At 51.3% G+C, this 20758-nt stretch overlaps 2 protein-coding genes across 3 annotated transcripts in view; one reads left to right on the top strand and one right to left on the bottom strand.

Annotated features, from left to right (window-relative positions):
- Positions 1-12530, top strand: part of SCNN1A (sodium channel epithelial 1 subunit alpha) — a 39695-nt gene extending 27165 nt beyond the window's left edge. The window contains exons 1-13 of one of the 2 annotated variants that reach the window (XM_064155913.1): positions 4387-4633; positions 4966-5327; positions 6033-6288; positions 7079-7266; positions 8229-8329; positions 8971-9134; positions 9458-9556; positions 9708-9825; positions 10483-10561; positions 10696-10753; positions 10882-10937; positions 11404-11479; positions 11779-12530. In XM_064155913.1, coding sequence (XP_064011983.1) covers positions 4616-4633; positions 4966-5327; positions 6033-6288; positions 7079-7266; positions 8229-8329; positions 8971-9134; positions 9458-9556; positions 9708-9825; positions 10483-10561; positions 10696-10753; positions 10882-10937; positions 11404-11479; positions 11779-12108 — 1905 coding nt within the window. In that variant the 5' untranslated portion in view covers positions 4387-4615 and the 3' untranslated portion in view covers positions 12109-12530. Of the gene's footprint in view, positions 1-4386; positions 4634-4965; positions 5328-6032; positions 6289-7078; positions 7267-8228; positions 8330-8970; positions 9135-9457; positions 9557-9707; positions 9826-10482; positions 10562-10695; positions 10754-10881; positions 10938-11403; positions 11480-11778 lie in introns of those variants that run through there. The other variant, XM_064155915.1, reaches the window with a different exon arrangement.
- Positions 12531-14695: 2165 nt separating this feature from the next.
- Positions 14696-19175, bottom strand: VAMP1 (vesicle associated membrane protein 1). The gene is made up of 5 exons (XM_064155917.1): positions 18984-19175; positions 18236-18365; positions 16702-16860; positions 16425-16476; positions 14696-16052 (listed from the first exon to the last, which is right to left on the bottom strand). Coding segments are annotated over exons 1-5 (360 nt in total). The 5' UTR covers positions 18986-19175; the 3' UTR covers positions 14696-16035.
- Positions 19176-20758: the final 1583 nt, after the last annotated feature.

Genomic DNA, 20758 nt, shown 5'->3' with positions numbered 1-20758 from the left:
TGAGCAGCTGATGATCATCCTGAGGGCTGGAGAACCTCTTCTGTGAGCTGTTTCATCCCAGAGAAGAGAAGGCTCTGGGGATACCTTAGAGCAGCTTTGCAGCCAGCCTACAGTAAAGCCAGGAAGGGACTTTTGACAAGGGCTTGTAATGACAGGATGAGAGGGAAAGGATTGAATCTTAAGATTTAGACTGGAAAGTATGAAGAAACTCTTTCCAGTGAGAGTGGTGAGACACTGGAACAGATTGCCCAGGGATGTCATGGATGCCCCCTCTCTGGAGGTGTTCATGGCCAGGTTGGATGAGGCATTGAATGACCTGGTCTAGTGGAAGGTGACCCTTGCCATTCCTGTCAAGGAGATTTGAACTGAATGATCTTCAGGGTTACTTCCAACCTACACCATTCTGCAAATCTATGTTATAGTATCACTGGCCATTGTTGAGACAGACACCACTGCTGCCTGGCCATGTTCCAGCAGCAGCAAGGGAAGAAGGTTTGAAGATTTCTGATGGCTATTTAATGATAACCTTATTTAGAGGTGTCAGGGTCCAGAAAATCCCAGTACCCAGAGATCCTTATGATTGCTCCAGTAGGAATTAAGATACAAAGAAGGCTATGTATCAGCTGGGAAAGCTCTGAGACTTTGTTAAAGAGAGTGAGAAAAAGGAGGAAAGACAGAACAGGAGGAATTAGTGGAGATAATTAATCAAGGAGAGACGAAAGGAGACACCTTGAGCAACCAAGTCTACTTGAGAGCCTTCTCCGCCTGTGGCAGGGGGGTTGGAGTAGATTATCTCTAAGGTCCAACATAGGACTTCAGCAAAGCCTTTAACACTGTCTGCCACAAGAAGCTCCTAGCCAAGCTGGCAGCTCATGGTTTGGACAGATTCACTCTGTGCTGGATCAAGAACTGGCTGGATGGCAGAGCCCAGAGAGTGGTGGTGAATGGTGCCACATCCAGTTGGCAGCTGTCACTAGTGGTGTTCCCCAGGGATCAGTGCTGGGCCCAGTCCTGTTCAATATCTTTATTGATGATCTGGACGAGGGGATTGAGTCCAGCATCAGTAAGTTTGCAGATGACACCAAGCTGGGAGCAGGTGTTGAACTGTTGGAAGGTAGGAGAGCCCTGCAGAGGGACCTGGACAGGCTGGATGGGTGGGCAGAGGCCAATGGGATGAGATTTAACAAGGCCAAGGGCAGGGTTCTGCACTTTGGCCACAACAACCCCAAGCAGCACTACAGGCTGAGGACTGAGTGGCTGGAGAGCAGCCAGGAGGAAAGGGACCTGGGGGTGCTGGTAGATAGTAGCTGAAGATGAGCCAGCAGTGTGCCCAGGTGGCCAACAGAGCCAATGGCATCCTGGCCTGCATCAGGAACAGTGTGGCCAGTAGGACAAGGGAGATTATTCTTCCCCTGTACTCAGCACTGGTCAGGCCACACCTTGAGTACTGTGTCCAGTTCTGGGCCCCTCAAGTTAAGAGAGATGTTGAGGTGCTGGAATGTGTCCAGAGAAGGGTGACAAAGCTGGTGAGGGCCCTGGAGCACAAACCCTATGAGGAGAGGTTGAGGGAGCTGGGGGTGTTTAGCCTGGAGAAGAGGAGGCTCAGGGGTGATCTTATTACTGTCTACAACTACCTGAAGGGGCATTGTAGCCAGGTGGGGGGTGGCCTCTTCTCCCAGGTAACCAGCAATAGAACAAGGGGACACAGTCTCAAGTTGTGCCAGGGTAGGTACAGGCTGGATGTTAGGAAGAAGTTCTTCACAGAGAGAGTGATTGGCATTGGAATGGGCTGCCCAGGGAGGTGGTGGAGGCACCGTCCCTGGGGGTCTTCAAGAAAAGCCTGGATGAGGCATTTAATGCCATGGTCTGGTTGATTGGCTAGGGCTGGGTGCTAGGTTGGACTGGATGATCTTGGAGGTCTCTTCCAACCTGGTTGATTCTATGATTCTATGATTCTGTCGGCCACTCTAGGATTCTATGAGAGGGAAGAGAGAGAGAGAGCAAGCACCATGCTTTAGTGTAGCCCTGTCTTGCAGGACCCATGCAGATGGTGGTAGGTGCAGATCCACTGAGGTCTTCCTTGGTAGATGCAGACTGATCAAAATATGGAGTAGGCATAGTCACACAGTGAAGAAAGGGACTCGGGAAAAAACACACAACTTATCTCTTCCCATTGCTCTTAACTTCCTTAAGGAGCAGACCTCACCTCAGGCCAGGGGGGGCAGGGTCTTTGCTGCATGCCACACTTACCCCCTCCAGGCAGACCATTCTCACTCCACACCCTAGGTTACAATGTTATCACCACACAGTTTTGAGACACTAAATCCTTCTAGGAGGAGACAGAGTCCTACAAGAGGTCACTACCTCTGCCTCTAGGGAGTGCGTGAACGAGGGGATAAGTAACTTGCTGCTGAAGAGCAGCAGCAGTACAAAGTGTAGCCTCACATCTACCCATCTTTGTCAGACATTTCGCTGGTGCCTTTTTGGGTAAACTAGCGCCATCCATGCTGATTTTCCTTGACTGTTTGGGCTGCTGGTTTTAAATCATCTGCAGCTAATCCAGGAATAATCACTGGCTTCTGTCTGGCAGCAGAGGGAAAACCTGATTGCATGAATGGGCATACAAAAGAACTCAAATGGTCAGAAGTCTCTCAAGTAGTTCAAAATCATGCCTCGTTTGTTGCACTTGGATTCCACACCAGACCAGGAAACACTTAGGTGTTTCTTTCCCACCACGGTAGCAGTGCACTACAGTTCATTATCACATTCCTGCTTGGGCAGATAATAGGCATGGCTGGTAAAGAAGCATTTCGGATTTGATGCCATAAACGGTGATTCATGTTTACTCAGGGTTGTTCAGTAGCAGTAAAAACCAATCATGCATTCAGCTTGCACAGATATAACACACAGAAGGACTGCTCAAAACAACAGGGTGCTTCCCGTTGCAAAACAGGAGGACCTAGTAACAAGCACCCCATGGAAAATGGTCTTGCCAGCAACTTGGACTCAGAACGTTGTTAGAGGTGAAGTAAACTAATCTAGTGGAGGATGTCCCTGCTGACTGCAGGGGGGTTGGACTATATAACCTTTGGAAGTCCCTTCCAGCCCAAACCATTCTATGATGCTGTAATTCTAAGGTTGTGGCTGTAGGTTTGTAACAAGCAGCCGTGACAAGGTTGCTGCTCTCACACCATCTTTTAAGTGCTGGCCCCAAACATCTCCTGTTTGCCCTTGTCAAGGGTGGTGTTTTGCAATACGAAGAGGGACAAGTGGCCGTGTGTTTTGCGTCACTAACCAAACCACTGTAACTCAAATACAGGATCAGAATTCAGTGACAGGTGACTCTGAACCAGGACTGACAGGAAGGAGGCATTCCTAAGACAAAAGAAGTGAAAACCCCAGGGAGAGCTAGGTCGAGAGAAAATTGTTTGGAGAAAGGATTGGGAAAGAGATTCCACTCTTACAGTGGCAAGGGGGTGTTAGGGACTCCTGGTAACATTTGTCTGTGGCTGTGAGGAGGAGCTGCAAGGCTTTGGGTAATGAAGGCTTTGATTTCCCAGGCACAGAGCAGTGAAATGTGCTTCCACACATGGCAGAGCCAGGTATTTCTGGAGATGGAAGATTTCTTTAGTTAATGAGCCAACAGAAGTGATGCTATCTCAAGTGTATCCCTGAGTCACCACCAGCTTTCTCTGTCTCAGAAAAACTCACCCAAACTTTGCCATCTGCCTCACCTTTTGCCCTTGAAAAGCAGTTTGTGGATTAAAGCCTCACAGAAACGCTCACCGCCGAGTGTGTGCACCCAGTCCATGGCCCTGGCAGGCGAGACCCCTGCCAGTCTCCAGCTGCTCCTGAGATAGGACAGGAGGAAGTCACAGGATGTCAGGGGTCGAAAGGGACCGCAGAGTTGCACCAGGGGAGGTTTAGATTCGGTATTAGCTAAAGGGTTCTCAACCACTGGCACAGGCTGCCCAGGGAGGCGGTGGAATCCCCATGCCTGGCGGTGTTGAGAAGCGCAGAGATGTGGTGCTGAGGGACGTGGTTCAGCACCAGCCTTGAGCCGAGTTAGAGAACGGTTTGACTTGCCCATCTTAGGAGGTCTTTTCCACCCAAAACTATCGATTCCGTGACTCCAGGAGCCGCCGACTTTCCTTGCGCATCGCCTCTGCTGGCTGGGAGCTGCGTCCCCGCGGGGGTGGAGGGGAGGGAGGAGGAGAAGGAGGGACAGGCTGTTCCGCAGCCCTACCTGCCTGGGGCAGGGCTCTCCTCGGGGAGGAGCGGACTGGGGCCTGCTGCCCGCCGGGAGGCAGGCGGCCGCGCCGTGACCCCCCGCCGGCACCGCCGAGTCACCGCAGCGGCCCCGGCCCTCGGCCTCCGCTGCCCGGCCGCGCTCGCTGCGGAGGTGGAGGAGGGTTTGCATCCCTGAGAGCAGCGCCCGGGGGAAGAGGCAGGAGAAGGAAGCAGGGGCGAGGCTGACAGGGCAGGGCAGGATCCGGCCGAGGTGCTGGTTCGAACTGGAAAGGAACCGGTCCCAGTCCAGTCGGGGAGGCAGCAGCAGAGCCGGCGACGCTCGGGCAGAGCACACCGGCCCCGGGCCGAGCAGCCACCGCCCGCCATGGGCACGGAGCCTGGGGTCCGCCCCGCGGCCGCGGCCGGGAGAGGGAGGGGGCTGTGGGCCCGGGGATGCAGCTTGTGGAAGGGCAGCGGGGGCCATTCGGGGGGGAGCGACCTGCCGAGTCCCTCCCGTCGGCACTAGTGGGAGAGGAGGAGTGGGAGAGGAGGGAGCGCTGCGTGGTTGGCTGGGGGTCTGCCCCCCGAGGTGAGGAGTCGGGGAGGAGGAAGAGGAGGTGGAAGTAACAGGGATTTGGGAAGATGGTGATGTGGGAGCCTGGTTTTGCACCGAGGAGGGCTTCTCTGAGCTGGAATTTCGCAGAGCTGCTCCCTAATTCTGAGTTTGTGTTGTAGAGTGGGTCTGTGAAGATGCCAGAAGGGGAAAAAACGAGGCAATGGAAGCAAGAAGAGGAGCAGCAGCAGAAAGAGGAGCAGGAGGGTCTGATCGAATTCTACAGCTCCTACCAGGAGCTCTTCCAGTTCTTCTGCAGCAACACAACCATCCACGGGGCCATCCGCCTGGTGTGTTCCAAAAAGAATAAGATGAAGACAGCCTTCTGGTCCGTCCTCTTCTTTCTCACCTTCGGCTTAATGTACTGGCAGTTTGGAATCCTCTACAGAGAGTACTTCAGCTACCCTGTCAACCTCAACCTCAACCTCAACTCTGACAGGCTGGCTTTCCCAGCTGTGACTCTCTGCACCCTCAATCCATACAGGTAAGAAATAGACTCCCAGAACTAGAATCATAGAATCATTTAGGCTGGAAAAGACCTTTAAGATCATCGAGTCCAAGCATTCTCTAACTCGGTTTCCATTTGTCCTATCACTTGTTACTTAGGAGAAGAGGCCAATTACCACCCCTCTTTTAGGTAGCCTTGCAGAGGGAGAGGGTTTCCTTATAGAACAAGGGGACACAGTCTCAAGTTGTGCCAGGGTAGGTCTAGGCTGGATATTAGGAAGAAGTTCTTCACAGAGAGAGTGATTTCCCATTGGAATGGGCTGCCCAGGGAGGTGGTGGAGGCACTGTCCCTGGGGGTCTTCAAGAAAAGCCTGGATGAGGCACTTAGTGCCATGGTGTAGTTGATTGGATAGGGCAGGGTGCTAGGTTGGACTGGATGATCTTGGAGGTCTCTTCCAACCTGGTTGATTCTATGATTCTATGATTCTCAGCTGTTGGCCACTGATGCAACAGGGCATTCAGAGCAAGGCAGGTTAGGTTTGCAGCAGTTCTTGGTGGTGTGTGTTAGCAGGCTGCACTGCAGATGGGTTTACTTTTCTCCTACAAGGATTGTGGCCTCCAGCAAGTGGTTGGATTTGTCAGCTGGCAGCAGGAATCACCCCAGAAAACTTCTTTTCCTTTTTCTTGTCCACATCTCTGAGCTGTTTATGTGCTTCCAGCCCTAAACCTTCTCCTTGTACAGGTACAGTGCCATCCGGAAGAAGCTGGATGAGCTGGACCAAATCACCCATCAGACGCTGCTGGACCTTTATGGCTACAACATGTCTCTGTCACGAAGCGACTGGTCTGTGCCAGGCACACAGAAGCGCAGCTCCAGGAGCCTGCTCCATCAGGTGCAGCGCCATCCGCTGCGGAGGCAGAAGAGGGATAACTTGGTCAACCTGCCAGAAAACAGCCCCTCGGTGGACAAGAATGACTGGAAGATTGGCTTTGTTCTGGTGAGATCCCTAGATATCTTGGCTCCTATCCACTCTGGTCTCTGCCTAGCTACTTTTGCCTTATTGGACCTCTGGCATGCCTTTTTCTGCATCGAACTCTGAGTAATCTGCCCTGGCTTTTTCTAATGACAGATGAAGGTAGAGCTGAAGCCTTTACCCAATGTAATCTTACTCCCCAAGTCCTGTCCCTTGACACGTGGGCCCCAGGAGATTCATCCACATCAGTGGCTATGTTTTCCTAAGTAGCATTGGGAAACTTTGTTCTTCCTGAAGGCTACTGTCAGCCTCGCATTTGCCTTTGGAGAGCCATTTATTAGCATTAACCACAGTGTTGCTCAATAACAGCAGAGGGGAAAGTATTGGATGACTGTGGGCCATGTGAAAAGTGATTATGGCCGCATTTGCTCCTAGGTTGCAGCTTCTTTGCCTGAGGGTATGTGTGTCAGCAGTTGAAAAGGCTGAAAGACTGAAGCTAATGGCTTGCCAGTTAACTGGAGTTCCCACGGGGCCACAAAAGGTGTGGAATTTTCATGTGGTAGATTACCCTGCACACCACTTCTGCCCTCCTGGGTTTTACTCATCACCTGCTCGTTCATGTGGTGTTTTCCATTCTCGGAGAGCTCCACTGTTGTTTTTTTCCCATCTTGTGGTAGATCACAGGAGCCCTGTGAAGCTCTCAAATCCCTGGGGTTCATCTGTGCCCATTCTGAGGGAGCACAGCTGATGCGCGGCCACACCCTCACCTCCCAGAGGTGACTTCGCTGACACGGGTTTCTCCTTCCCTTAACAGTGCAGTGAAAACAACAAGGATTGCTTCCACCAGGCGTACTCCTCGGGGGTGGATGCCGTGCGGGAGTGGTACAGCTTCCACTACATCAATATCCTGGCACAGATACCTGATGCAAAAGCCCTGGATGAGTCTGACTTTGAGAATTTCATTTACTCCTGCCGCTTCAACGAAGCAACCTGTGATAAGGCGTAAGTGGTGGAAAGGTCCTACTGAGTCTGTATGAAAACAACCCTGGTTTGTGCCTGGGCCCAAGAAACCCACATTAGAGAGCACCCCAACCTTGGATCATTCCTTGTTTAGTTCCCATTTTCTCAGATTGTTTCTTGAGGCTTTCATAGAATGAGTTGGATTGGAAGGGACCTCCAGAGGTCATCCAGTCCAACCCCCCTGCAGTCAGCAGGGACAGCCTCCACTAGAGCAGCTTGCTCACAGTCTTGTCCAGTCTGACCTTGAATATCTCCAGGGATGTGGCCTCAACCTCGCTGGGCAATCTATTCCAGTGTTCCACCACCCTTGCGGTGCAGAAGTTGTTCTTAACAAATCCTGTGGGTTCTGCTCACCCAGGTCACAGTTTCTGTGACCTGAAGCTGTGAACCTTGGAGAATTGTTCCTCCTTTCCTTGTGTTTCACATAAATGTAGTAGTTATATTGCTGCAAACCCAAGAGTGGGTGCTGATGTGCTGATGTACAGTGCACAGTCTGTTCTCTGAGGTGGTGAACTGGTACAGACCAGCTCACATACAGCAGGAGGAGGAGAGGGTTGTTACAAAAATAGAGTTGAAAGACACAATCTCACTCCTGCCACTATTAGTCGGAAAGCCTCAAAGAGGTAGTGGAGTGAAACCATTCAACACGGGAGGAAAAGGGGTAGGAAGAGCTAAGAGTTTGCAAGTACTGCTGAAACCCGTTTGGGTTCTCCAGATTAAGCACTATGAAAAACCTGACATCAAAGCCTGTCCAGCTCCAGGACAGTTTTTCACAGCACATTGTAATTTTCCCTACTTGGACAAATTGACACAACAAAAGCTGCCCACCTGCTGTAAGTCCCTCTCTCTGCAAGTGGAGAACGGAGTTGCCTCCTTTCAGAGAGCCTTCCCCTTGGTCTCCCAGCCGTTCACACCCCATCTGAATGTTTCTATCTCCCTCTCAGGAATTATACCCACTTCCACCACCCTTTGTATGGGAACTGCTACACGTTTAATGACAACAGCAGCAGTCTGTGGACATCTTCACTGCCGGGGATCAATAATGGTAGGTGAGAAGTACTCCTTGGTGAGTAAGGACAATAGCTCAGCTGTTTTCTCCAGGAGATTGGGCATCCTGCTGTGCCTAGTACTTGTAGCATCAGATTGCAGCCCTCCTCTATCTCAACCAAGCTCCGTTTTCACCCATGTGGAGATGGGTTGTCTTATGAATGGGGCTGTCCATCACTGCTACCCCACTGAGCTCTCTCATCTGTGCCTGATCCTTATGTCCACTGCTCCCTCTGGACCTGTGCTGGCCCTTTCCTGACATCCACTACTGAGCTGTAGTGCTGTGCTCCTTAGAGCCTGGACTTCGTGTCCTCCTTCTCTGTTTTCCTGTTTCCAGCATCTGACCTCTTTGTGTTCACAATACCCACTGAGACCTCTTTAGGGCTTTGGGCTTTTTTCCCATCTGTGTCTCTGTTCCCAGTTCTGCTTTTTCTAAACCATAGTGAAGTATTCCAACTTTCTTTCTCCTTTTCTGGAGCCTCGAGCTTTGCCCAGGCCTGCCTTTGGCCACCCTCCAGTGCTGCCTACTTTTGGTGAGCCCTAGTTGATATTTCTCTGCCTTTATCCCTTAGGGACTTGTTTGTGACCATTCTGCTGTCTCCTGTGTAACAGCTCCCTTGCTCTCCGACGTTTCCTCAGGGCTGTCGCTGGTGGTGCGGACTGAACAGAACGATTTCATCCCTCTGCTGTCCACTGTGACAGGAGCCAGGGTCATGGTCCACGATCAGAACGAGCCAGCATTCATGGATGATGGGGGCTTCAACGTGCGCCCGGGCATCGAGACCTCCATCAGCATGAGAAAGGTGAGGAAGCAGCCCGAGGAGAGCTGTGGAGGTGGAGGTGAGGTTGTGGGGGAGGTTTAACTTGATGGGTGGATTGATACATCCATCCAATGTGTGAGGCAGCCCAGTGTGTGTCTAAGGGAGGGGATTAATGCCATAGAGTGAAGGGAGGGGAGGAAGAGCAATTTACTGGGGTTTGACTGCAACTTATCAGTGACCAATGAGATGAGGGGAAGCAGAGGGAGCTGATGTCCTGATGAAGGCAAGTCCTGCTGGACAAGTGATGTGTGTGGCCTGGAAAGGTGGAAAGAGAGCAGTACAGTGCCAGTTGCTCTGTGTTACAGGAGATGACCGTGCGCATGGGGGGCAGCTACAGCGACTGCACTGAGGATGGCAGCGATGTACCAGTGCAGAACCTCTTCTCGTCCCGATACACCGAGCAGGTCTTTCATTATCAGCTTGTGGCCCTTCTTTTTCCTTTCAGCTCCCTAGCAGCCCTGCTTGTCCATGGGCTCCATTAACAGTACCTTGTGATGCAGGCTGCAGAGGGCTCGATTCCCTTGTTCAACCTTTTCCATACCCTTTGCCTCCCAGGTGTGCATTCGTTCCTGCTTTCAGCTCAACATGGTAGAGCGCTGCGGCTGTGCTTATTACTTCTACCCCTTACCTGCTGGGGCACGGTACTGTGACTACACAAAGCATGTAGCCTGGGGTAAGTCCTGGGGTAAGCTCTCGGAGGGCTGGAGCATCTCTCCTATGGAGAGAAGGCTGCAGGGAGACCTTAGAGCTGCATTTCAGTCTCTGAAAGAGATCTACAGGAAAGCTGGAGAGGGACTATTTAGAAGTGCTTGGAGTGATAGAATGAGGGGCAGCAATTTGAAACTGGAGCAGGGTAGATTTAGGCTGGACATCTCAGGAAGTTCTTTACTATGAAAGTGGTGAAATAATAGATCAGGCTGCCCAGGGCTGTGGCTGAGGCCTCATCCCTGGAGACATTCAAGATCAGACTTGATGTGGCCCTGGGCAGCCACATCATCTAGTTGGAGGCATCCCTGCTGAGTGCAGGGGGGTTGGACAAGGTGATCTTTGAGGGTCCCTTCCAACTCAATGCAGTCTGTGAATCTGTGACATGAGCAGGGAGAATAATAAAGCTTATGCCCACCTGAACCTCTTTGGTCCAACTCATGTCTCAATACATGTCCTCCTTGTCTTCAATGAGCTTCCTGGTGTGAGACATCAGAAAGACATTCTTGGCTTGGCTGGTTAGTCCCTCTGAGCTTGTGGAAGGAGACCTCTGGATTCCTCATCACATCACCTTTTGTATGCAGTCACCATGAGCTTACCTGAATTTCCTTTCCCTGCTGCCCAGGCTACTGCTATTACAAGCTCCTGGCTGAATTCAAAGCTGATGTGCTGCGCTGTTTCCACAAATGCAGGAAGCCTTGCAAGTAAGTTTGGGCATCAGTCAAGTCAAGCAGGCTGGAAACTATTCCTAGAGGTGTTGCAAAGCATTCACTGCTTGGGAGACCTAACCTTGTGCCTCCTACAGCTTTCACAGCTAACATGGCCTTTTGTCTTCCAGAATGACACAATACCAGCTATCAGCTGGGTATTCTCGCTGGCCTTCTGCTGTCTCAGAGGTAAGGAAAGGGTATCCTGGCTGCCCCAGCAGTGCTTTGGCCTCCCATTTGGTCCTTTCTGAACCAATCCTAAACTTACAGGAGGCAGCTGTGATCATGTAACACAACTTACCACACTCTCATTTCAGGACTGGGTTTTTCATGTGCTTTCAAAACAGAACAAATACAACATCACATCCAAGAGGTGAGAGCCTTTAAACAGAGCTGATGTCCAAACTGGGAACCATCCCAATGGAATGGGTGTGTCTGGGGGATCAGAGTTAAGATTAACAGAATAGGAAGGAGAAGCACACTTTTGTACCTAGCCATAGAAGGAGACATTCAAAACCCACCTGAATGTGTTCCTGTGTGACCTGCTCTAGGTGATCCTGCTGGGACAGGGAGTTGGGCTGGATGATCTTTCAAGGTGCCTTCCAGCCTCTCAACATTCTGTGGTTCTGTGATTTGGTTTCACAGAGCAGTCTTGGAAGTGCACTGTAAGGACTGAAGAGTGTGTTAAGTGCAGAATGAGGGACCTGTGGAGATGGAGAAAGGCCTCTGGATGGTGTATGAGGGAAGAGGGCAAAAGAGGTCAGAGAAGGCAATTACACATGGTGAAGAAATGCAGGGATTGAGAATTTGGGGTTCCTGAGCCCATCTTCCATTTACAGGAATGGAGTTGCCAAAGTGAATATCTTTTTTGAGGAGTGGAACTACAAGACCAATGGGGAGTCTCCAGCCTTCACGGTACACATTTTACTGTCATGTCCTCTTCAGTCAGCCACTTGACCATGAAAGAGTTTTAAAGGTTGGGAAAGACCTGTATGGTCATCAGGTCCAGCTGTCAACACCTCACTGCCAAGCCCATCACTAAAAGCCCTCCCTACTGGCAGGTGCATGTTCCAGCATCGTCAGCTATCAACTCTCTTTTGCTGTGTGAGGGTGGAAGGAACCCCCCAGCACCATGCACTGCTGCTGGGAGCAGGCAGGGTGGCAGAAGGCTCGGACAAGGGCTGTCCTCACTGCCCTTTCTGCATCTCTTGCAGGTAGTGACTTTGCTGTCCCAGCTAGGCAACCAGTGGAGTCTGTGGTTCGGATCTTCTGTGCTGTCTGTGATGGAGCTCGCAGAACTGATTCTGGATGTCATCGCCATCACCTTTATCTTGGGCTTGCGCTGGTTCCGTTCTCGGCAGCAGCTCTCTGCCCTGGGACCAGCCCCGGCCGCCCAGGGTAACGCCGCCGGCCACGCCGAGGCGCCGCCTCTCGGTACGCCCCCCCACCGCTTCTCTGTCGAGGCTGTGGTGACCACGCTGCCCTCCTACAACAGCCTGGACCCACGTGGGGCAAGCAGGGAGGGTGGGGTGGCACACGAGTGAGGCACCGAGCTATTCTGCAGCTCAGCTGGGTGGCAGCGGGAGCAGAGGTTCGCCTTCCGTGCGGGACCTGCATTTTCTTTCTGGGGCATTCTGCATGGACCATAGCAAAAGGCTGCACTATGGTTTGCTTGAGTTTTTTGCTTTTACTACCATAGATGAATCCTTTGGTCTCATAAAATGCTATTGCTTTGGGGATCATCAGGGATGAGCTATAGAATCAGAGAAAATTATGGTTGGAGGAAGACCTTGCACCCAACTGTTGTCTAAGTCTACCGCATCTATTGTACAGAGGAGGGAGATGCCCACTTGGTTCCTTATCCTCCTTAGAGGGGCACACCCACAACTGCACACATGCCCTTCCCCCCACCCCTTGCTACCACAATTCTGGTCTGACCTTAATTAAAGGTTTGGCAGGTGTGTCATGGATGAGTGTTTTTGATGACTTAAAGAACTTGTGTGATGCAGAGTTCACTGGCAAAGGTCACTATTGCTGATTGCATGGGGAAATGAGACAAGGAAAACATCAAGTTATAATTGATTTGGAATCATTTACGTGGAGACTGGAGTTGTGGAAAGGTAAAGGAGACCTTTTTAATGAGTCATGAGGTTCAGAATAGACTCCCTTGGCTTTATAAACACTTTATGAGAGGCATCCAGGTGTGACTGGATCCATTCCTAGTTCCAGCTGTACTTAGGTCTACAGGAGTCCATGTTGAGAGCTAAGGAATGTGTTTATGGGCAAAGGACCATGTGTGTTCACTCCATCCTTTAGATCATCAAGATTTCACAGTTTTACAGCATTTTTATTCCCCATTCACTGACCTTCTGTCCAGGGGTACTGAACTCCTCAGCTCTAATCCCATAGGCATCTCACACAGGGAGCCTCTGGAAAGGGTTCCCAGATGAACAAAAAGCCATGGGCAGTGCTACCCTGGCCACTCATCCTCACCTGACATGACAGCTGGGTTCAATAATAACATCTGGGATCTAGGGTCTTCTTGGTCCTCATTAGGCCTGAGACTATCCTCCCCCTCTACTCCACCCTTGTGACACCACACCTGGAATACTGTGTCCAGCTTTGGGCTCCCTAGTTCAAGACAAGGATCTGCTGGAGAGAGTCCAAAGGAGAGCTGTGGGGATGACTGGGGGGTCTGGAACATCTCTGCTGTGCAGAAAGACTGAGAGCCCTTGGGCTGTTTAGGCTGGAGAAGAAAAGGCTGAGCAAAACAAGGGGACACACTAAGGGTATTTTAGAGCACGGCTGGAATAAATCTGTCAACAGCATCCTACCTTCAAGGGCTTCATTTGGATCCTAAACATGTATACCAACACCTCTGGAGAATTACTTACTGGGTTTATCTCAGGATAGCTTACTGAACCCCAAAGGCAGCACAGCCTGAGACTACAGCTACCAGTAACATAACCTTCCCAGGGACTGCCTCTCCATGCATTGCACAGTAGTTGGAAGTAGAGTCGGCTTGGGCAGCCTTTTCCCCCAGAGCTGCTGATTCTTACTTGTTACAGATTTAGCAGCCAGCCAATCCAGAAGGGTGCTGCAGTGCAGCTGCAACCATCACTGCAGTGGAAGACCAGCCACTGTTTTGAACTGTCAGAACTTGAGCTGTGTGTACAGCATGGAAGTGCCAGAGACAAAAAAACAGATACTCCAAACCAAGTTTGGTGTCCCAACCCCTCCCCAGCCACTGACAGACCAGACAGACTCCATAAGGTGGTGAATGGTGTTTCTTAGGGACCATTTAAAGTACAAGAGCTGTAACATGCCAGGAGATAACAGCTGTGTTTATAGAGGGAGGAAATAAACTGCATGAGTGGCTGTAATGTTGTGGACAACAGAGCCCCTTGGTGATTTTGCCCATGCATAAAGACACAAATAAGGGGAAAGGAAACAGAAAAGGTGACATACAACATCTAAGAAAGAAATGGAAGAGTTAGCCTAGCAGGACCTCTGTCCCCAGAAGAACAGGAGTAATGGTGGACCAAAGGCTTGTTTAGAAGAGTTCAAGAGAATTGCTGGTCTGGGGGCCTCAAGCTTGCATGCCCACCCCCTAAAATGACAGCAAGAAGTAGAACAAGCAGGCCCTGGCTCCTCTTCAGTAGATGCATTTCTGACCATCCATCACATCTCAGTTCCACAAGGAATTAGGGAAGTGCTCAGGGAACGAGTGCTGCTTCACTCCAAATCTTCACCTCTGCCCTCACCCAAGGTGGAGAGGGATGGAATTGCAGGGAGATGAACTCAGCGCAAATGAAATGCTAGGGCATGGAGGTCAGCATGCAAAACCTAGCCCCCCCCCAAGATGCCCCGAGGGGGCATTCCCCAGCAAACCCAGTGAAACAAAAAGCATCTGTTCCTCTCAGCTTTACTACTTCGCTCCCACCTGTGATGGTCTCCCCTGCCTCCCCACATCCTCTTAAGCCTAGACAGATGTTAGTGTATTCTAGAACCAGGAGTTTTCCAAATAAAAAGGAGTGCCCTCTTGACAGTCTATGTACAGGCTACAGCTCAGCTTGTGGGAAAAACCCCACACACAACCAAACACACAAAACCCACTACCCCTCCTCCCCCAAGAGGCACATTCCTCAAACTGATGAGCAGGGCAGCTCATTTAGCCTCATGTAAGACACCACATTCAAGCAACTGATAACTTGTTATTTTAGACAGAGAAGAACAGGGGGCTTGCTTACAGAGAGCCACAGCATTCCATACTGCAAGTTTCTTTCCAGTGAGGACCATCAAACTCAAGAGAACCCCTGGCAAATAGGAGATTGCAGTTTGATAGGCAAGATCTGTAGAGATCTGAACTGCTGACCTGGAACATCTGCTGTCACTTCGCAATACCCACCCCCAGAGCAGCATTTCTGAATCCCTAGCTAACCATTCCAAGTGTGTTCTAGCTCCTGCTGAAAGTTAGGGCTTTGTGGCAGAAGAAACAGGAAAGGTAGTCTTGAAACTGACCAAGCCACTCACTGAGATGTCTGTAGTACCTCCAAACTCCTTCATCTGCATCTGCTATGTAGTAGAACTTCCTTTCTCATTCAACCCAGTAACACAAAACCAAAGCATCCATTCCAAATTCCACCACTACCCACAACGACTTGGAAAAAGCTACAGGACAGTAAAAAGCCACAGGATCCTGGCTGGCGTCTGCATAGATGAAAGGGATACAAGACCCCTGCCCCCACCACATTCCTTACTGTTGGTCTTTCGTTCCTTCTAGTAGGAGGTTTCACTCCCAACACTGCCTTTTAGACAGCAACAAAACTCCTTTCACTTCACTGTGTTTAGTCTGTTGCACCTGACTGAGGTAATCATGTAGGTTCTCCTTTAAAATAACCAAAGTGGCCACGTTCAGACAGCAGGTGCTCTGGAGATCAGGACAAGGCAGAATACATAACTGAAGTGCTCATGACTAGAGGAATCTACATCAGTACATCCAGCTTAGTCGGAAGGCTCACAGCAGCTGAGCAGCACAAACCTGCCTTTGTTTTTCAGCAGCTCAGTGAAAAGCTCAAGCCATGCTTACCACTCCTTTGAGGCAGGATACTAAAGGATCTCACATGCTGAAGTCCTTCACTCCCAAAGGCACTGTGTTAAGGCATCCGGATTTTCCTAGAACTCGCCCAAGCACTATTTGACAAGCTCCTATGAAATTAAACTGCAAGGATTCTCTGCAGAAAAGCAGGAGCAATACCTGCCTGCTCATCCTCTACTTCCCTCTCCTCTAAACTCAGATGACCCTGCCTAAAGCTGCAGCAGCTGTTGAAGAATCTAACCATGTTTAGTAGAGTGCTTCAGAGTTCTAGACAAATTAAACAGAAAGAAATGAAGAAGCTAGGTGAAAGGGAAAGAAAGATCTGGGGCAAAAGGAAACAGGCAAGGTGACAGGCAGATTGAAGGAGCTACCTTCAAGTAAAAAAGTAGACTGGAGACAAAGCAATAGGAAAAAAGGAAAGAACAAAAGGCCAAGTTACAAAGGTCTCTGAGCCCTCCAAACCCCCCAGCAGGTAACAGGCTTGCCAACCCACCCACTCAAAGGTAAATGCCCCTCATACTTACGGGTTTGACCTGACAGACAAATCGCTTATTTCCACAATGATGGCCACCCCCAACTCCTTCTGTCAGTATGCAAAGCACACCATGGCCACAGTAAGTGTGGGAGTTCCAGCCACTACCTCCACCTCCCTTCCCCAAAGACTGAAGTTAACCAAGACCCTCCAAGATCTCAAACCAAAAAGGAAGAGCTTAAAGTAGTTAGTGCTTCTTCACCCTTGATCCTGGGCTTTTCAATACTTACTTGCAATCACCATAACCACAATGGCACAAATCACTCCCATCATGATCATCATCTGGAAAGAGATTGTCGAGCAGTAGTACTTTGAACAGACTGACAAGTTCACAACTTCCCAGCCAGAACCCAACAGGCAGGACAGCCAAAGCCTCAAAGTCCTTCCACAGTGAAAGAATCCTAAGCATTTGAAATCACTGAGACCCAACTACCCTCTCCAAGTCCTACAGCAGAGGAGAAGTTCAGTTACCTCCCGGTGAAGGAGGTTATGACACCAGGGACTCACCTTGCAGTTCTTCCACCAATACTTCCTTTTGAGTTTTGCTGCGCTACTTTCAAACTGCGAAGCCCCAGCCTGAAGAGCATCAGCCCGGTCATCCAGCTCCGACAGCTTCTCGTCTCGTTCCAGCACCTTGTCTACATTCACACGCATTAAATCAACCACCTGCAGAAAGGAGGGCAGCAGCAACAGTGGTACTGAGGGGTGAAAAAAGGAGAAGAGGTAACTTGGCCGCTAACTACCACTGAGATACTGACCTTAGAAACAAAAGGTCAGGACAAGAAACAGCTTTCAAGTGGGGGAGAAAAAAAAATCCTAGACTTGAAGCTAGTTTTAAAAGCTCTCCAACAAGCCTAAGGCACCGCTGCCGGTGAGACAAATGCTCACTCCTGGAGGAGCAGGGCAGTAACTCGGAGCGTTGCTGCCTCGGCGAGGCACAGCCGCGGCACTGCACGGCAGCAGCCACACCGCGGCCGCTGGCAAGCCAGCAAGGGTGGCCCGCACCGCGCTGCGCACACACTGCGCCCTTGAAGCTGCAGGCAGGGATTAAGAGGCGCATAAGCTTGTTTCCTTAAGTCTTATTAAATAGATTAATAGAATGGTTTAGGCTGGAAGGGACCTTGAAGATCATCTACTCCAGCCTCCCTGCCATGTGCAAGGACACCTCCCACTAGAACAGGTTGCCCAAGGCCTCATGCAGCCAGGCCTTAAACACCTCCAGGGAAGGAGCATCCACAGCCTCCCCGGGCAACCTGTTTCAGTGTCTCTTTACTCTCACTGGAAAGAATTTCCTTCTGATCTCCAGTCTCAATCTGCCCTCCTCAAGCATCAATCCATTCCTTTTCTTCCTATCACTACAAGCCCTTGACAAAAGTTCCTTCCTGACTTTCCTGGAGGTGTTTCAGGTACTGGAAAGGCTGTTCTAAGCAGCCTTGGAGCCTTCTCTTCTCCAGTCTTAACAGCCCCAACTGTTAGCCTGTCCCCCCAGGGGAGGTTCTCCAGCCCTATGATGATCTTGGTGGCCTCCTCTGGACCCCCTCCAACAGCTCTATGCTGGAGACACCAGAACTGGAGGCAGTGCTGCAGGTGGGGGCTCAGCAGAGCAGAGGGGCAGAATCCCTTCCCTGTGCTGCTGCTCTCCCTGCTTTGGATGCAGCCCAGCACACAGCTGCCTTCTGGGCTGCCAGTGACCACTGCTGGCTCCTGGTGAGTTTGTCACCAACTGACACCTTCAAGTCCTCCTTGAGCTGTCTGCTGTACAAGATGCACAATATGAAGTTCTGAAAATCTGACAGGCCTGCTTCTTATAAAATCATATCTACAATTAAGCAGCTTTTAAACACAAAGCAATCTCTATGGCCTCCTTTTACAGGTCTGCCACCACATTTTGTTAATTGAGTATTAAATGTATTCCTGGCACTGGCACGCCAAGAATATCCACCCTCAGCAACAGAGGTGTGCCAAGAACAATGCTGCTGCAGAGCAGGAGAACAGTCCAGGCAGCCTAAAGCAAGCCAGCATGGCTGGCAGAATTACCAACCTCCTGCACTTGAGCCTCTGTCTGCTGCAGCCGACGATTGCTGGTCAGATTAGGGGGTGGCTCAGGGGGACCCCCACCAGGGGCTTCCCCTTCAGGGGCTGTAGAAGCAGGTTGCTGAGCTGGGTCAGACCTAAGGAAACACACATACAAGCAAAGAGGAAAAACAGCTATTCAAGGGAGAGCAGCTACACACACGCTGCCCACCTCCCCGAATCCACCTGAACCTTAGTGCCCCTAGGCTGGGGCAGTGCTGGCAACAGGCCTAAGAGCCTCGACCGCCCCTGTATGCCCCCCGGACCGGGAGCAGGCGAACTCTGGGAAAATCCAGGAACAAGCGCAGCAGAGGATAAGAGCAAGGGAAGGCAGACACAAAGCAGGGGAAGGGGTTTCAAGTGCGGTAGCGCCCGACCTCCGGAAGGTCGGGGAGGAGGGTGACAGCTGCCTGGCAGCACATAGGTAAACCACAGGAGATGGTTTGCCGCAAGGCCCCGGAGGACGGAAGGGGACGGGGCACCGAGAGAAGGCAGCGCAGCGGGAGCCCCGGAGGAGAGAGCCGTCGGGCGGCACACCACCCACTCTCACACCGTGAGCTCTGCGGAACCTCGGCAGGGCACAGCCTAGGCAACGGAGATGTCCTGGGCAGCGGTGCGGGAAGCAGCGCCTGCGGCTACTGCAATGCAGCCTTCAGCTCCAACCCCAGCCCACTCCCTCCCGTTTCCCATAGCCCCACAGCAGGGTGGACACTCACATAGCAGAGCTGGGACAGGAGCGGCCGAACACACCACAACTAACAACTCCTCCTCGCTGCCCGCAACTCCCGAGAGACACACGCCGGGGGCTCGGCTCTCCTAGGACTCGAGGTCCCGCCCCTGGAGCAAACCGGCTAATCAGAAGTGGCCGCAGGCGGGACTTGAAGGGAGCAGCAAATCAGCACCGCTCCTGGGTTCTTCTGAGGGCCAATCAGCGCTCCAGAGCCCCGCCAGAGGGAGGTGCCCTGTGGAGACGGGCAGGGCCCTGCGCTCTGCACTGGCTGCGGCCCGCACCGCGTCTCTGCCAGGCTGTAGCGGCTGCGGGGACGCTGCCGCCGGACCGGCCGCGCTCCGTTCGGGCCAGGCAGGGCCGGAGCACCGTTACCTGCCTTGCTTCCGGTTTTCCGTCATGAAGCACAGGCCGTGCCCGTGCCGTACCGTGGGGCTGGGCAGCTACCTCCTGGCTCCCGTGCCTGTAAGTGCGTTTGTCGGCGCTGTCCCCGCAATGAAGACACGGCGCTGCTGGCTCGCTTCCATCATGCAGCACGGTGTCAAAGGGGACCTCCACAGGTCCCTGAAGCAGCTGCGTTCAGGCTTCTGCCGGGGGAAATCAGGGTCCATCATCCCCTTAAACAGCTACACGTTTATGGGCTTCCCCTCTGAAGAGGTTGAGAAATCAGCTGGATCAGAAGGGAGAATCCTGCAGGACAAAACGAGTGTCAGGAGCATACTGGAACAAGAAGCCTCTCTGTGGCAATTGTGGTGAGTAGGGGGACAAGCAATTGGTTCACACCTTTTCCTTTCATAAGTGTCACATCTTCAAGATCATGGATCTCAACAAGGGCAAGTGTAGAGTCTCACACTGGGGAGAAATAAGCTCACGCACCAGCACAGGTTAGGGATTGACCTTCTCTGAAGCAGCTCTGTGGAGAAGGACCTTGGAGTCCTGGTGAACAAGTTCATCATGAGCCAAAAGTGTGCCCTTATGGCCAAGAAGAACAACAGTATCCTGGGGCGCATTAAGAAGAGTGTGACCAGCAGATGAGAGGAGGTTCTCCTCCTCTGTTCTGCCCTGGTGAGACTATAACTGGAGTACTGTCCAGCTTTGGGATCTCCAGTTCAAGAGAGACAGGGAATTACTAAAGAGGGTCCATCAGAGTACCACAAAGATGATGAAGGTATGAGAGCATCTCTGACAAGGCAATGCTGAGAGACCCCTCCTGCTGAGAGGGGCTCTTCACAGTGCTTATCAATATCTAAAGGGTGAAGGATGAAGCTTTTAAGTGGAGCCCAGCAACAGGGCAAGGAACAGTTGGCACAATCTAGAATGCAGGTTTCATTGGAACTAGCTTCCCAGAGAGGTTGTAGTCTCCTTCTCTGGAGACTTTCAAAACCCACCTGGCCATGTTCATGTGCAACCTTATCTAGCAGAGGGGTTGAACCAGATATCCCCAGAGGTCAATTCCAACCCCTGGCATTCTATGACCTGGCAGATTATTAGCTACACAAAACAGGTACATTATAAATTACAGCCTGGGAGCTAAAAGATTGTGGCTATAAGGAAGATGAAGACTTAACATGGGGGTGTGACTGCAGATAGGGCTATCAAGGGTTAAGAAGGTACCTAGCACTAAACTCAGTGGAACTCGAAGGGGTTTTAAGCTGTGCCTTCAGACAAGTTGGTGAAGGAACAAGTCCTAGGAAGATGCTTGTCTGTAGCTTGTCAACCTTCCCACCACAGTTTGAAAGCCATTCTGATAACTAACAGAAGATG

Source organism: Pogoniulus pusillus, chromosome 15 (assembly GCF_015220805.1).
Source record: "Pogoniulus pusillus isolate bPogPus1 chromosome 15, bPogPus1.pri, whole genome shotgun sequence".
NCBI classification, from domain to species: Eukaryota; Metazoa; Chordata; class Aves; order Piciformes; family Lybiidae; genus Pogoniulus; species Pogoniulus pusillus.
The sequence above is the reverse complement of the archived record's forward strand: the minus strand, read 5'-3'. Positions and strand labels throughout refer to the sequence as shown.

What these genes read in the sequence shown, in the direction of transcription:
- VAMP1 (XM_064155917.1), bottom strand. An exon ending in CAGAGGCTCAAGTGCAGGAG is followed by an intron (nt 16,861 to 18,235) that starts GTTGGTAATTCT and finishes TCCTTTCTGCAG; the next exon opens with GTGGTTGATTTAATGCGTGT. An exon ending in ATTGGTGGAAGAACTGCAAG is followed by an intron (nt 16,477 to 16,701) that starts GTGAGTCCCTGG and finishes ATCTCTTTCCAG; the next exon opens with ATGATGATCATGATGGGAGT.